We start from the raw sequence: 15,986 nt of genomic DNA on the forward strand, positions 1-15,986 counted from the left end.
TAAATATAAGGTACAAAGTCGAGTGTGTCATCACCTGGGCCAAACAGGGAGCACTGTCTGAAATGTACAAGCCTGAGCTGACACTTTGTTCTTAGCAGTAGCACTCGAAGCTTATGATAATGAGCAAGTTCTCAGACTCAATAGTAAAGTGCATGGCCTCTTAAATGTGGAAACAGAATATATGTGGGCTAGCTAGCCTGTCCCTTTTGTTGCTGAGTCCATGCAGCATAAGATGGATAGTTCCGTCTGCTCCTCAAAAACTGGGTGTGGAGTGTCCTTCTGCACCACTGCAGTTTATTTTCCATCTTCTGGTCCCAACAAGAGTTAGACAGGGTCTACCTCTTTTTCCAGTATTTATGTTGCAAACATCATCCTGGACCAAACCTTGAAGGATGTGTGTTATCATGCCAAGCTTTGCACATTTTTAAAAATGTGGACAATGCTGAGGCAGCAGCACTGTCCTCTTAGTAGGTGGCTTGCTCTGTGTGATTTGGTTAGCCATTATCTGTACATCTTCACCAGAAGTTCTATTTGTCATTGTCTCTGATTATCTATAATTCATAGAACTTTTATTGCATTCATTGCTTTTTCTTAAAATGTGTTAACTATTTTCGCAATGATTTTCTAATGCTGTTTATTTTCTGCTCCAGACATGAATGCTGCCCAGGTCTCCTGCTCTTGGTGTCCACTTTCCTATACATCTCAAATTAACCTCCACAAACACATCAGAAGATACCACTATGAGGAATATGTGAGACTGCTGCAATCAGGAGAGTTACAACATGAGAACCATCTCACCGCAATAAGCTCCAGTATTCAGCAAACAGCGTCTGTTACACCCAACAGTTACTCCTCTAATAAACAAATGCAGAAAGGAGTCTATCCCTGCTCACAGTGTGGGAAGAGTTTTACCCAACACTATAATCTCCAAGTACACCAGCATACTCACACAGGAGAAAAGCCACATCATTGCTTAGAATGTGGGAGGAGTTTTATTAGAAAGGGCGATCTCCAACGACACCAGCACACTCACACAGGTGAAAAGCCATATCGCTGCTTTGAGTGTGGCAAGAGTTTTTCAAAACACAGTAATCTTCAGCGACATCAACGCATTCATTCAGGAGAAAAGCCATATCAGTGCTCATACTGCAGGAAGATGTTTACAGATAAAGGTAATCTCAATGTACACCACCGCATTCACAATGGAGATAAGTCATATCATTGCTCACAGTGTGGGAAGAGTTTTAATCAACAGGGCCATCTCAAAACACACTTGCATATTCACACAGGAGATAAACCATATCGCTGCTCACAGTGCGGGAAGATGTTCACTGAAAAACGCCATCTCAAAGTTCATCAGCGCATTCACAATGGAGAAAAGCCATATCACTGTTCACAGTGTGGGAAGAGTTTTAATCAACTGAATAATCTTCAAAGACACTTGTATATTCACACAGGAGAGAAGCCATATTCCTGCACACAGTGTGGGAAGAGCTTTAATCGACAGTGTAATCTCGATCTACACCAGCGCATTCACTCAGAAGAAAAGCCATATCACTGCTCGGAGTGTGAGAAGAGTTTTAATCAAAGGAGTCATCTTCAGAGACACCAACGCATTCACTCAGGAGAAAAGTTGTATCAGTGTTCATACTGTAGGAAGATGTTTAGAGAGAAGGGTAGTCTCAAAGTACATCAGCGCATTCACAGTGGGGAAAAGCCGTATCATTGTGCACAGTGTGGGAAGAGTTTTAATCAACAGAGTCATCTCAAAAGACACTTACATATTCACACAGGAGAAAAGCCGTATCAGTGCTCACATTGTGGGAAACGTTTTAATCAGAAGAGTAGACTAGTACAACACCAACATATTCACATATCATAGAAAGTGATTTGATATTTGCTTATTCAGATGCATTTAATAACCAAGTGCTCCAGCATGGAGTCATCAGCCTGTGATGCATTATTCAATCTTTTTCTGAATATAAAATTAATAATAATTATTATAATAATAAATCGATCTTTAACAGTTAACATGATTTGTATAAGGCACTTATATGAATGTAATGAATGTGTCAAAAATAAACAGGGAAACAGTAACCTATGTCGGTATGCATAGAATAGACAGCTAGCAATGAACACACTTTGTAAATATTGTATACACATATTTTTGGCTCTATTTGATTATATATGTTATAACAGCTTCAAACGAACACTAGTAATGTTAGCTACTGCTGAGTACTGGTCCATGAGCATTTGTTTACAAAGAGGGTTAGGTAAGAGGCAAGCCCAGGAGAATGCACTGAAGTCAGCCATAGTGGCCTGGCTTCTGCGGTCTAATTCTCCAAAAAATGTGATCATTTGAATAAACAAAATCTGTGTACTGGGAACTTTGAACATGAAACGATCAATTCTCATACAATGCATATTCTTATACACCGTAATTATATTAAGGTAGCTCATTGCTTATGTGGCATAATTTTCTTTTTTCCCCATGATTATTTGTTAATCTATACAAGATTTATTCATTTTAAGATCAATTAAATTTAATGTGATTTTTTTTTTGTAACTGTCTTTGTTCACTCACAATGTGCATGCGTTTGGGTCATGATGTTTTGTTCTTGTTCATGTTTTTCTCCTATCTTAGCCTCCGGCATTATCTATATGGTACAGATGCACCCACACATCGATATCTGCACACATAAAAACTGGCTGTGTCCAACATTTGTTTAGACTATAGAATGCCCAGGTTGTCTTCAAGCATGCATTAAACCATCTTTTTTTAATATAATAACCTGGCTCTTGGTCTCTTGATTCATCAGGTATCTTACTTCTGATGAAACTGCAGTATTTTGATGGTCATTCAGAAAGATTTACAACACTAACAAACCATATTAAAAGCTATGTATATGGTTATTGCAAATATTTCATATCTTTGTGGCAAGAAAGCTCTCCTTCAGTCCCTCCAGGATTTTGCGATTGCAGAAATCAACGCAAAATCAAGCAAACTCCGCAATATTCGGCGGAGCTTGCAATTTTTCACAATTACCATAGATTTTCCAAGATTTGGGCCAATACATGGTGTAACTTCACCACAACCCATGTTCAGCCAAAGCCCTCTTCGATTCATGTGCTTCGAACATGAGTACAGCTAAAAGGTCTCATATACCAACAAACATCACTGCGAAGACCATGCAAATCAATTTTGTGTGCAATTCGCCAATTCAAGTAGTTTTCTGCTACAACCCCTCCAATTATGAAAAAAAGACACAACAAAAACAGGTATTTTTGGTGGCAACAATCACAAAAAAAACCTCCATGAAATCCTGTATGGATTGTCTCCATTCCCAACTTAAAATGCCCAAAGGTTTGTGGACACCTTACCATCACACCCGTATGTGGAAGCACACAATTGTATAGGGTGTCTTGCAATTCCCCTTTACAGATAAGACTGGACACCGCTACATTAACCATATCAAGCTCAAATTTGGTATGGTGCATCTATGAGTTAATACATGTCTGAATATTTCATAATGACCCGACTGCTTAAGCAACATGGCCACCATTGTAAAAATCGGGTTTCAGCAGGCATTTCATAAGGTTAACGTTATCATTACTAAACATGAATGGTAGGTTTGGGTAGGGACCCATTACTATTTGATGCAATTTCTATTCATGTATGAACACAAAATAAGCGTATCTCTTGGAATATAAGGTGCACAGTGAAAATACTTTTTTAGGTTAATGTTTTTGCTCAAATTCTAAATAAAATTTAAAAAGCCTTTTGGATTAACTTCTTTAGTTAACTTCTTTTCACTTTTTACTTGTCAGTGTATGAATTTTCTTTTGAAGCCCGTGGACAGGGAGAGAAGTCCACCTTAAGTGAGTCACGCTGAAGCGTCTCCCACTTGTGAATAACAGAATGATCCAGCAGGCGGAGGTGTTGTGAACATGAACTCCTCTGTAAACTCATACATGAAGAAGACGAGGTGCAGGCTTTTTCCCCTCTGAGTGAACAGTTAAGCTTTCTCACTGAGGTAATCATTTCCACGTAAAATATTTCTGATTGGGTTTAATATTAACATTGTTATCAATGTAAAAATAAAAGCTTGTTATTGTGTCTGTATGTGAAGATGTTCACTACGTTCTTTCTGAGGTGAGTTAAACTAGCTGAGCTGTTCTGTTATCAGTTAGAGGGTGGATCCCATATGGATACCTCCTCCATTCAAAGTGCAGTACATGGAGAATGATCCGGTGGCGATTCACCCTGTGTAGTTCACTACATGGTCAAAGACGAGACATTTGGGATTCAGCCTTGGTTTAAAAACGAATATAATGTAGCTAAATGGCTAACGCACGCTATAATAAATTTCGTCCCTTGTGTAAAAAACGAACAAACCAACAACTGATTGGCTGGAGGGACTGTGTTCAAACCGTTGAATCCACAGGTAGATCTGGGTAGTTTAATCACCATTTAATTCTCTCTCTCGCTCTAATCAATCAATCAAACCGCAAGTAGATCAGGCTAGTTTAATCATCTATCTAATCAAGCCATCGCGTAAACATCTTAATCCGTAATAATTCTTGGAACACAAAGTTTTATAAAGTTAATTTCTTATATTTAAAGTTTACAAATGCTGTGCTGACAATTAAATATTAGCAAAAGCTGGATCCAATGAAAAAAATCCTTTAGAAGTGGTCTTAAAGGATATTTGTCTTGTCCTATAAGACAATTCCTGTAGTAATCTTATAGAAATGGTTCCACAATATTATAGAAGGTTTGTTATTGGAATCCTTTATGACAAGTTTTTTATTTTTTGTTATTTAATAATTGTGGTAATATTTGACATTTAATCATCAATGTGCAATGTTACTAAGAGGAACATTATCATTAAAAAATACATTTGAGATCCTATCCATGGAAGAGAATTCAGGTTTATAAATCCAAAAACTAAGTTAAAAAAAATCAGTTTTCTATTTTTATTGTGGTAAATTTTAAATTCTATCCTGATTGTGATCAGTAATTGTGATGATTGTTTTTGCATTAATCTGATTTAATTAGCATTAGTTTGTTTTATGACACTCTTTTCTGAACCTTTTAAGAAAGTTTTTAAAAAAAATCCTATTTAGTATAAAATTAATGAACCAGCCTCAAACACAAAAATGTTACTATTTTAATCGACTACAGATTCAGCTGACAATTTTATATGGAATTTTCAAGAATACCCAGAATAACTTCTTTATCCCAGAACTACACAGTCTCCTCCAAAGGTATTGGAACTGCAAGGTCAATTCTTTTGTTTTTGCTATACATTGAAGACATTTGGGTTTGAGATCAAAAGATGAATATGAGACGATGGATCAGAATTTAACAACATATAGTCTTCACAGGTGAAGCCTAGGACTCAAATGAAGAGTAGAAATTAAGAGCTATTAATTCTTTAAGCAGTTAATCTAACAGGGCACACCTGGGCAACAAGAAATACCTGGCAGTCACATGTTCCATTCTTTCTTTCTTCCATCTGAAGACGTATATTTTTCTGTCTGCACATCTCCACAAAGCTAATGAACAAAGAATAAAAATACTTATTTACAAAAGAAAGTCGATTAGGCAATATTGCATGAGCAAAAGTGCTGTTATACAGAATATCGGCACGGCTGTGATTCGGCCGTAGACACAAGGCTGCAGATAATCACAGCAGTGCCGATATTCAGTACAGCAGTGTGATCTTGCTTTTATGTGATATTCTTATTCAGAAAACTATCAAGTAACATTTCAGACACAATATTCCCAAATATTGGTTTATTTTTGCCATCATTGGAAATAATTCCCAAAACAGCCACAGCTAGATAGAGCTTTCCATGTTGCCATGTAACATACAGACTAACTGACAGCCTGTCATAAGTGTAGTAACAGTTTCAATGTAATGATCTACTGCTAGATTTGTAATTTATGCAGCAAACACAGATAAGTGGAGTGATACACACAGTGAAATGTGACAGTGCCGTTATAATAAATATCAGCACTCTTGGAATGTCACTTGACCAATCAAATTAGTGGACTGAAACTAACTGTGGTATAACAACATATAGTCCATGAGGATACTGAAGAGATGATAATAACATGGTAAATGTCCCACACCAGGCGAGTCGATGATGGTTCAGACGCCTAAGCTCAGACAGTGTAAAAGTAGAGGACATACTTCTGGAAATGCAGAGAAAGTATCGCTTACTAATCCAGGTTACGATAATCCCCAGTGCAATTAGAATAATCCATCATACTGTATGCAGTCATACTGGATTCCTCATTTAGATGCACAACCAGATTTTTGCCCCATTAACCAACAGCCCTAAGCGATTAGTACAGAGGAGCGATACCATCCACTCCTATACAGAAACTACGGGCCGATTAACTAAGCGAGAATGCGGAAACTCACTCAACAGAGGCAGGTTTCATGGAAACTCAAAGGGTGAGGGCTTGTGTAAGGTTGGTGCGATGCAGAGAATCTAGGTGATAGATTTGCAGTAACAGTCCACAAGACAGCCAGGAAAGCCAGGTATCCTTTGTTTGAAACTTGTGAGCTGTAACGGCCATGAATTAGTACATGACCAGGGTAGTTTTAAAGTAGTTCAATCGTTGAATACTAGTAAAATAAAAAGGTATAACAAACAGCCGGAGAGAAGCAGCAGCCAAACGCGCACGCCGTTCACTCAACCAGAACTGGAATAACAAGGAGTGTTAATCCAAGCATAACCAGTTTATCCACACTACCATTTAAAAGTTTGTAAAAATTGACAAAATTTCACATTTTCCATGAAACCCATACTTGTCATCAAATAAGTTGCAAAATGAATAGAAAATAGTTAACACATTGTGAAATAACAATTTAGCACTTCAAACTTTGCTTTCATCAAAGAATCCTCTATTTGCAGCAACTAGAGCCTTGAAGACGTTAGACATTCAGTTTGATGTCATCTGCATCAATTTCACTCCATGGTTCCTAAAGCACCTCCCACAAGCTGGATTAGTCCTACAATTCTTGTAGGATGCACTGGAGATCCCACTTAGCTCTGCTGTGAACAGACAGTGGATATATCTGAATATATGGCATTTAATTTCATTGGTATATACATGTACTATATCATGCAGTCTGAACCAACAATTTCGGAATCAGTAAACTACAGACATTAGCTACACATTTCTGAACGCAAGAAAGTGGACCACAATTTACTCATAATTTGAAACCTCCAAATCAATCATCAATATTCACAATAGGTATGGAGTATGTATGCACTTTCAGTTATATGCATAGTGGAAAGGTTTTTGCTTTTCAAATGGATATAAAAACTAATGAATAAGTCAACAATGTTAAACAATGGCACATTTGTATGAATGAGAAAAGAAAAATAATCACAGAAGTTGTAGATTTAAATTCTAGAATTAATCATAAACACTCACATTATGTTTCTTGCCACCTTTCCTGGCTGGGGCATTTTTTAGGTAGCTGCCGATGGCCTCTCTGCAACTGGCAACAGTGTATTCCTGTCCATGGGCTCGTTCGGCAATATCTGTAATATAAATATCAACAAAAACATTCAGCCTTGGAATACAATAAGAGAAAATGTCCAATTTCTGAAGGCAAAACTTTCTTTTTAGGAGTTTGCAAAATGAGGCACATATTGTCATATATACATTTTTTTATCCTTCATACCGTGTACAAGACGATACACTTCATCATGCCCAGTCAAGGCCAGCTTCCCACCTTTTGACCCTTTCAAGGAAAACATACACCACAGGCTGTTCTCCCCGATTCTTTGGAGAATGGAGCGAACTGTCTCTCCGATGCTGCTCCCCCTCATTGTCTTCAAGTAAGCACGCTACAAGAAATTCAAATAAAAAATCTCTGGAATGCATGGTCCAACATAAGATACAATTCCGTCATTTAGTCATATAGGATTGTATGACATAATTTTGATATTATGATAAAAAACTTCAGTTCATGTAAACATATAGATTTATTATTCTGAGATTTATTATTATTATTATTATTATTATTCTGAGTCAAACTCCGGGTGAACAGTAAAAAGGGTGACTTACAAAACAGTTGCGAAGTTTTTCGCTATTCTTCAGTTGCTCATTCAGATCCTCTAACTCCCTGATAGTTTTAAGAGGCCATGGTAAGGCCACCAAGCCTTCATCTGCCTCTGGCTTGACGTGACTGAGCACATCAGCCACCATTGTACGCAGGTCATCAATGTCCTTTCTTATTTGCCGCAGAGTGGTTTCCAACCCTTGTACCCTTTGCAGCACGAGTTGCGTAGTTTCCACATGATTCATGGAGCTGCAATATGAACAAACTATTTATCAAAAACAGAATACATCTTTATGTGACAAAGTGTCATGCATCTGACCTATGAATATTCACAAAAATAGCACAAAGTACTCACACAGAACGCCGTGTCTCCACACAGATGTTTTCTTTTTGGTGGTGAGCGATAAATGGAGGTGGAGAAGGGGGACGTGGCACCTGCTTCCGTTTTGAGGCATTACTTGACTTTTTCTTAAGTTTTTTTCGTTCTGTTGCACTTTTCGTTACCCTCCTGCTTTCCTCCGAGTCATCAGATTCCTCATTATCCATTTCAGCAAGCATCCTCTTACGGCGTGGTGCATCGACATCCATAGTTGAGAGATGTGCAGCTTCACTATGTCGTTTATAGTTTTGCGACCGGTTAGTCGCAGTTTGGAGATCTTCTGTAAGATACACAAATGTTAATCATATGATTCAATAATACATAGAAAGTCATTTAAAAAAATATGATGACTAATTCCTTCTTTCATTATTACACTGGGAAATGATTTTAATAGTAGACCATTCTATCACTATACTGGCATAAAGGGCTACCTTTTTACTGTATCAATCTTCAATCAGAACATGAAAGAGTCACTGGGTGTCATTTTTATTTCTGGATGATTTCATAAAGCTCACCAATACCATTATTTTAGACAACAGAAAAGAGACAAACTGTTTAATCTGGACTCAGTTCCTTGTGACAATCATTAGCAGATTTACATTGGTCATGGTTCATGTTCCAAAAAGGTTGGGACAGGGCAATTTAGGACTAATAGGGATGTGACAAGTTGAAAGATGAAGGTGATGTGAAATAAGTGAGGCAATCATCTAATCATTGTATATAAGGAGCTTCCAAAAACGTCCTAGTCCTTTAGGAGCAAGGATGTATTGAGGCTTGCCAACTGCCAACCAACATTCCCCAAAGACAAATCGGTAGGATTTGGGGCATTGCACCTTCTCCATTGCCCTTTATAATTAAAGGATTCAAAGAATCCGATATAAATCTCAGTGCATAAAGTGCAAGGCTGAAAGCCTCTTCTGAATGTCATCTTGTAGAAAATCTCTCCATTCTAAATAAAAAACATACCGAGAAGAGGGGTTATAGACGTCAATTGATCAAACTTTATTTGAAGTCAAATAAAGCTGAGACCTCTGCAGATAGTCTGAATCAATATAACCATAATACAGGTTTTTATACTGTCTTGAAACAGTGAGATAAACTAGGCGGGGGCTACGCCTTCTTCCCTCAGATACAACCTGTCATTTCACCACAATTAAGTCTTTCTAGACACTTTTAAACACTTCTCTACAGGTAGATACAGGAAATTTCTAACTTAGTACATACATGTATCATTTGCTTAATTAGAAAATACTCTATAATCTCCGATCCCTCAGACGTCACTGTCTTAAATATCGTCATGAGTCTGTAATGGATGTCCTGACATGGGGTCTGGAATACTTTGGTAAACCTTTATCAGTCAACAGAATTCTCTGGTGCATCCACAGATGCAATTTAAGGCTTTACTATGCAAAGCAGAAGCCCTACATCAATACTGTCCAGAAGCGCCCCTGACTTCTCTGGGCTTGGTCTCATTTGAGATGGACAGAGGGCTGGGGCCCAGATGGTAGTAGGGTAGCAGCACCCTGTGCTGAACATCGGCTGGAAACTCGGTATGGGAGACCAGGTACAACATGAGTGAGAAAGAGTGTCTGGCCATCAAGTGGACAGTTCTCACGATACAATATTACTTCGTGGAGCGCGCTTTCACCCTTTGTTTTGATCACGGCCCGCTCCAATGGCTCCACCGCATGAAGGATGCCAACACGCGGATCTCTTATTAGGGTCTGGCACCCACAGACAGATGTGGCAGCAGGGGCGTGGTCGAGCATCAGCTTGGTATTACATACATCTGTGTTATACCAAGTGAACAACATGCCAGCTGTCTGTCTGACTGCCTCACAGCTACCACTGCTGCTAAAGGTCTTCTGGATGTTGAGGACACTTGATTTCACACATGATACAGGACGACTTTCCTGATTGGGAGCTCGCATGACAATAAATGTTGATATAAATAAAGCGTACAGTATACCAAGAGTTTGAATCAGAATGAAAGTGTTACTCAACCCCAGTCTGTCCTTGTACGGATGTTGTCTTTATCTTCAGAGTCTTCCTCTTTTACATGCTTCCTTTCAAATCCTCCATTATTTTGGTCTACATCTTCCATAGAGTTTGATGTCCCAGCATCTGAAATGCCAAGATTTACATTTAAATACTGTCAACTCAAGTAAAACTATGAAGAACCAGTGCTGAAGGACTGGTCCAGTCACAAATAAAGCCTAGTTAAGACTTCAAAAAATTATTCATATTGTGTGTAACAATGCATGATTCGATTCAATTCATGATACTGGGTTCATGTTCTGATATTTTCAGAATAGTTTAAACAAAAAGAGATACTATGAATATTTTATTTTTTAATTCAAACAATGTGCATTTTTGTATTACAAACAAAGGTCTAATATTGTAAAACAAATGTACTACAGATTCACTATACCTTAAAACTAAACACTCCCAAAAATTTGATTGCATAAACCATTCACTCCAGGATTTCATGATTGCAGAAATTAACACAAAATAAAGCAAACTCCACAATATTCAGAGGAGCTTGCAATTTTTTTTTAAAGTTACCACAGATTTTGGCAAAGACGCGTTGTGACTTCATAACAAAACATTCAGCCAAAGCCCTCTTCGATTCATGAGAGTCGAACCGGAGTACAACTAAAAGGTTTAAAAATCACTGGGAAAGACCGTGCAAGACAGTTTCGCCAATTCAAGTAGTTTTCCACAAAAAAGTACAAAATACTCTGCAAGCTGCATTACAGATTTTCTACAAAGACACAGCAAAATCAAGCATTTTTGGCCTCAACAATAATAATAAAAAAACTCCACGAAATCCTGTACAAACTGATAAAGTCTATGACCTGGGGAAACAGGAAAATGATCGACTGAAACATAATTAGCTCTGCAGCAGTGCCTAAGGTGTCATTTTAGACAGAAATAGAGCTCCAAATTTTTTTATTTTTCAGGCACCAAATATTGTAGCTGCATGGGGCTGGTGTCATTAGAAAACTAAAGAAGAGATCTTTTATGGTTATTATGTGGTGGTGTAACTGTATAACATAACGTGTCAGTAATTGTGATACAGAGCTATCGGTAACTTTTCAAGTGCAGATGATTCCCCACTTGGTAATGGTGCAGACGCTCCAAGAAAGACTGCAATCATGTGACCAGCATGGTCTCTATATACAGTATTTTAACTCCTTGGGACCTGCAGATGGGGACCTCTGGTGTTCAAACATTGCAATTGCATGAGCCATAATTAATACAATGCAGATATCACACTTTTGTATCCTAATGCATTGTGTCACGTGTCATGTATTGTTACACCCCTAGTTATTGAGTTCCAGTCTGGAATATTATACACCCTGTTGTCTTACAGAGATAGTCAGTATCTTCGGGATCTTCCTTTTTCACATGATTCTGAAGGTCCACAGGTGTGACATGTCCCACAGAGACTGGTGTCACTTTAAAAAAGTGAGGTACAAAATATAAATGGGGAAAAGTCAGTGATTGGTTCATTCACAAATTAGATTAGACTAAAAATTATTACTGAATATTAGACTAGATTGTAATGTGCCATATTGACTTACAGAAGTATTCTTCATCTACGTTTTCTTCCTTTTTTACATGTTTCTGAAGGTTCACACAGGTTATGTGTTCTACAGAGTCTGATGTCCCTCCATCTGAAGATGTATATTTTTCTGTCTGAACATCCCCACAAAGCTAATGAACAAAGAGTAATAATAGTTATTTACAAAAGAAAGTTGATTAAGCGATATTGCGTGAGCAAAAGTGCTGTTATACAGAATATCAGCACGGCTGTGATTCGGCCGTAGACACGAGGCTGCAGGTAATCACAGCAGTGCCGATATTCAGTACAGCAGTACAACTGCGAGTGTGATCTTGCTTTTATGTGACAGTTTTCATAATAAGAAACTTATATCAAGTAACTAACATTTCAAACACAATATGGCCAAATATTGGTTTATTTTTGCTGTCAATGGAAATAATTCCAAAAACAGCCACAGCTAGACAGAGCTTTCCATGTTGCTGTGTAACACACAGACTAACTGACAGCCTGTAGTAAGTGTAGTAACAGTTTCAATGTAATGATCTACTGCTAGATTTGTAATTTATGCAGCAAACACATAAGTGGAGTGATACACACAGTGAAATGTGACAGTGCCGTTATAATAAATATCAGCACTCTTGGAATGTCACTTGACCAATCAAATTAGTGGATTGAAACTAACTGTGGTATAACACAACATATAGTCCATGAGGATACTGAAGAGATGATAATAACATGGTTTACTTGATTAGTAGGAGAGCATGCAACCTACCAATGATGGAAGCTGATTAAGAGAAGAACATTCACACAGTCAGGTGAATCTCTTAGTTATTAAAAATGTTATGTTTAATTGCACACATATATATATAACTGTTACCTGTGAGTCAGTGGGACCAGGAGTGTGTGGAGGTTTTCTAGAAGAACACGGTCGTATCCATGCTGATTCCATTATACGGTCTTATTGGCTCTGATCATAAGAATAACTGCAGAACCCACTGTAAAGTTAAAAGAAAACAGGGAGAACAATAAAGCAATAAGCCCCAAGAGGTCGTTGATTTTAGAACAGCTAAGGGGTATTTTTAAGCAAGATGTAGTTCTAAAATTGTAAACTGTAAACCACAGCCTTACTGCCTTTATAAAACGATTACTGCATATACCTGGCAACAGGGCTGTTACAGTGGCCATGACAACCACAGTGGTGTTACATCACACGCCATGTTAATGTTTCTGCTTGAGTGGGCACTATGACAAGTACAAAATACAATGTTTCATATTCTAGTGTAATAACAGTTGCTATATTGATTTGTATTTATAGCCTACCATATAGCAGGAGATTTTATGTTAATACATAAATTACATAAATCATAAACAAACACCTTATATGGTGTTGTCTGTTAGTTTGGCGAGGTTTGTATGAGTACGGTGAATTCTGCGATTTCACTTCGGGTTCTGCCACTGCAATGGATCTTGTTGAGAAACCAAATATCAGATTTTGGAACATTTTGGATTCGTGCGGAACAAGAGAGGTGAACCAATAAATTTGGACGAAGACATATGTTGGCTTTGTGGGAGATATATTACAAATGTAAAAGAAAAAGTATTCATCAGAGAAACATGTGACCGTGTTTAACTCCACCTCTTTATTACTCTCTTCTCCTCTTAATCACAATACTGTATCCCACAATTTCTCATTTCAACAACACGACACAAGGCTGTATTGAGTTGTGTCACTGACGAAAGTACTAAAAAAAAGTGCACATTTTTGTTACGAAACAGATGTCTGAGCCTCTTTAAAAAAAATTATATTTAAGTGTTTATTGAATTTAAGCCTATAAAATTATTATATCCTATTATATAGTGATAAATTGCAGTTACACTCCAGTTCACTAGGTGGCGGTAATGCACCTTTCAACCGTCTTTATTGAAAGATGAAGAGTTTCGTCATCTGTCTGAGCGCCACATTTGACCATGTAACAGAATGAGTAACGTGAGCTATCGAAAACAAAACAGTTCGCACTGTAGTCTGGTTTATTATTTATTGTATGTTACTGCGCTAATGTGTGTATATACATACATACATACATACATACATACACATATACATACATACACACATATATATATATATATATATATATATATATATATATATATATATATATATATATATATATATATATATATATACACATGCAGACCATTTAGTAAGTCTGTTAGTGGTCTGCACTATATAAGTGCAGACCATTTACCATTTATATTAGCATAACAAATGCAAAATGCAGCTCATCAACTTCTCGCTCATTAATTTCAGCGTTTCCTTTCTTTTAAATATCTTCCTCCTCTATCCTGTCCATCTCTTTCAACCACTCATCCACGCTTATACCACCCAGTAAATCATAGTTCACAACTAAATCTGACCCTCCAGAACTATCCGTGTTATAAAAATGATTTAATACACCACTGTATCATTCTCTCTGTACTGCACTTCGAAGGTTTGGGATTCAGTCACTAACTATTAGCCGAGCAGCTCAGCTAGTTAAACTTACCTCAGGTTTTAAAGTAGAACATAGTGAACATCCTCAAATACAGACACAGTAACAAGCTTGTTTTTAAATCGATCAAACCTGGTATTGTATATAAACCAGTCAGTAATATTTTCATGTAGAAAAGATTACCTCAGTGACGAAAATCCTCTTCTTCTGTTGTGAGTTTACAGCTCTTCTTCTTCTTCCAAGTTTTTAGCGGTAGGTTTTTGGTGCATTACCGCCACCAACTGGATAGGAGCAGCGAAATTAGATATAAAAAATGAGTATATTTCAAACTTAAATCCTGTTATTAAAGCCTGTTAATCGCAGATAATTGAATAATGCAGTATATACCTTCCATTGTTCTTAACCACTTTTAGTAGGCTTTGCTTTAAAAATGTGGATTACACTAATATTAAGTAGCTCTTCTTAAAGTTCATGTAGTGAATGTAAGTGTTATGTTTATTTTGACCAGTGGAGGGCGCTAAACAGTTAGACATGTAACATTTCCTCAGAGTTTGTAATCCAGGGAAGTTCTCAGTTGTTGATATCTGCTGCTTTGTTCATGTCCTCAGAGTCTGTGGAATAAAAGACAAAGTTAATTGCCCTCTGTGTCTCATATGTGAGCTGCATCCAAGAATATTACAGTTCAGATATTTCATTTTCATATGCTGTACAGTGAAGGAACACATGTTCCACTGTCTCTGCTTGGCTGCAGTATATGCATCATCCTGTTTCATGTTTTCCTATTATAAATAGTGATTGATTTAGACCTGATTGTCCTATTCTAAGATGAGTAATAACTGTGTCCTCTTTTGGTTTGTTATAGACTATCCTCTCTGTATTAACTTGCTTTTGAATATTCTATAGTTGCCTTTCTTTGAGTTCTCTGTCCCATTTCTCTTGCCACTTCATTTTAATACATGCTTTTATATTTGTTTTTACCTAATTTTTACTTAATAGGACCATCACATATACCCTGTAAAAAAAACCGGTGATGTATTTAACATCAGGTCCTCCATTATTAAAATTCAACAGCTATTCAACAGTTCTCTTTATGACTTGACTGCTTATTATATTTTAAAGTTTTAGGTTATTGTTTCTCATTTTTGCTGACATATTGGTAACACCATGACAGAATAAGTTCTATAATAGACAAATGAGCAAGTGTGCCCTTTGCTGATTCCACTGTAAAGACTTTTGAGGCCTAAAGGGACATGTTTCTGGAAAAAGGAGGCTCTGATCATACTGTAGAACCCACTATAAACTAATACACTTCATAGAGAATTCATCCACACAATTCAGTTAGGTTAACATAGCCCAGGTTTTAAAGTACAGTGTAGTGAACACCCTCAAATACAGCCACAATAGCAGGTTTATGTTTTTAAATCAATCAAATCTGTTATTATAAAACCCATTAATGT

General features: G+C 37.2%; 2 protein-coding genes across 7 annotated transcripts in view; one reads left to right on the forward strand and one right to left on the reverse strand.

Annotated features, from left to right (window-relative positions):
• The window catches only part of LOC108258234 (uncharacterized), a 51,546-nt gene extending 48,755 nt beyond the window's left edge, over positions 1 to 2,791 (forward strand). The window contains 1 exon segment of the mRNA XM_053675920.1: positions 651 to 2,791. Coding sequence (XP_053531895.1) covers positions 651 to 1,882 — 1,232 coding nt within the window. The 3' untranslated portion in view covers positions 1,883 to 2,791.
• Positions 2,792 to 5,785: 2,994 nt separating this feature from the next.
• Positions 5,786 to 14,782, reverse strand: LOC108258210 (uncharacterized). Of its 6 annotated transcripts, none has more exons than XM_017456707.3 (10): positions 14,713 to 14,782; positions 12,915 to 13,032; positions 12,057 to 12,189; positions 11,844 to 11,930; positions 10,474 to 10,593; positions 8,446 to 8,749; positions 8,096 to 8,339; positions 7,710 to 7,875; positions 7,457 to 7,566; positions 5,786 to 7,071 (listed from the first exon to the last, which is right to left on the reverse strand). In XM_017456707.3, the coding sequence occupies exons 2-10, from the start codon at positions 12,984 to 12,986 to the stop codon at positions 7,063 to 7,065; spliced, it is 1,245 nt and encodes a 414-aa protein (XP_017312196.1). In that variant the 5' UTR covers positions 12,987 to 13,032; positions 14,713 to 14,782; the 3' UTR covers positions 5,786 to 7,062. The 6 variants fall into 6 exon arrangements, with proteins under 6 accessions (XP_017312196.1, XP_053531777.1, XP_053531778.1 ...); XM_053675802.1 differs by lacking the exon at positions 14,713 to 14,782 and adding an exon at positions 14,584 to 14,703 and having other exon boundaries at positions 8,446 to 8,746; XM_053675803.1 differs by lacking the exon at positions 14,713 to 14,782 and adding an exon at positions 14,584 to 14,703 and having other exon boundaries at positions 7,761 to 7,875.
• Between the last annotated feature and the right edge of the window lie 1,204 nt (positions 14,783 to 15,986).

Source organism: Ictalurus punctatus, chromosome 25 (genome assembly GCF_001660625.3).
Source record: "Ictalurus punctatus breed USDA103 chromosome 25, Coco_2.0, whole genome shotgun sequence".
NCBI lineage: Eukaryota > Metazoa > Chordata > Actinopteri > Siluriformes > Ictaluridae > Ictalurus > Ictalurus punctatus.

Excerpts from the sequence above, each read along its gene's own strand:
- LOC108258210 (XM_017456707.3), bottom strand. The coding sequence starts at position 12,986 with ATGGAATCAGCATGGATACGACCGTGTTCTTCTAGAAAACCTCCACAC. Across the intron at positions 10,594-11,843 it reads CGAAGATACTGACTATCTCT|ATGCTGGGACATCAAACTCT; the intron begins GTAAGACAACAG and ends TTGGCATTTCAG. Across the intron at positions 8,340-8,445 it reads GTGGAGACACGGCGTTCTGT|CTCCATGAATCATGTGGAAA; the intron begins GTGAGTACTTTG and ends TTCATATTGCAG.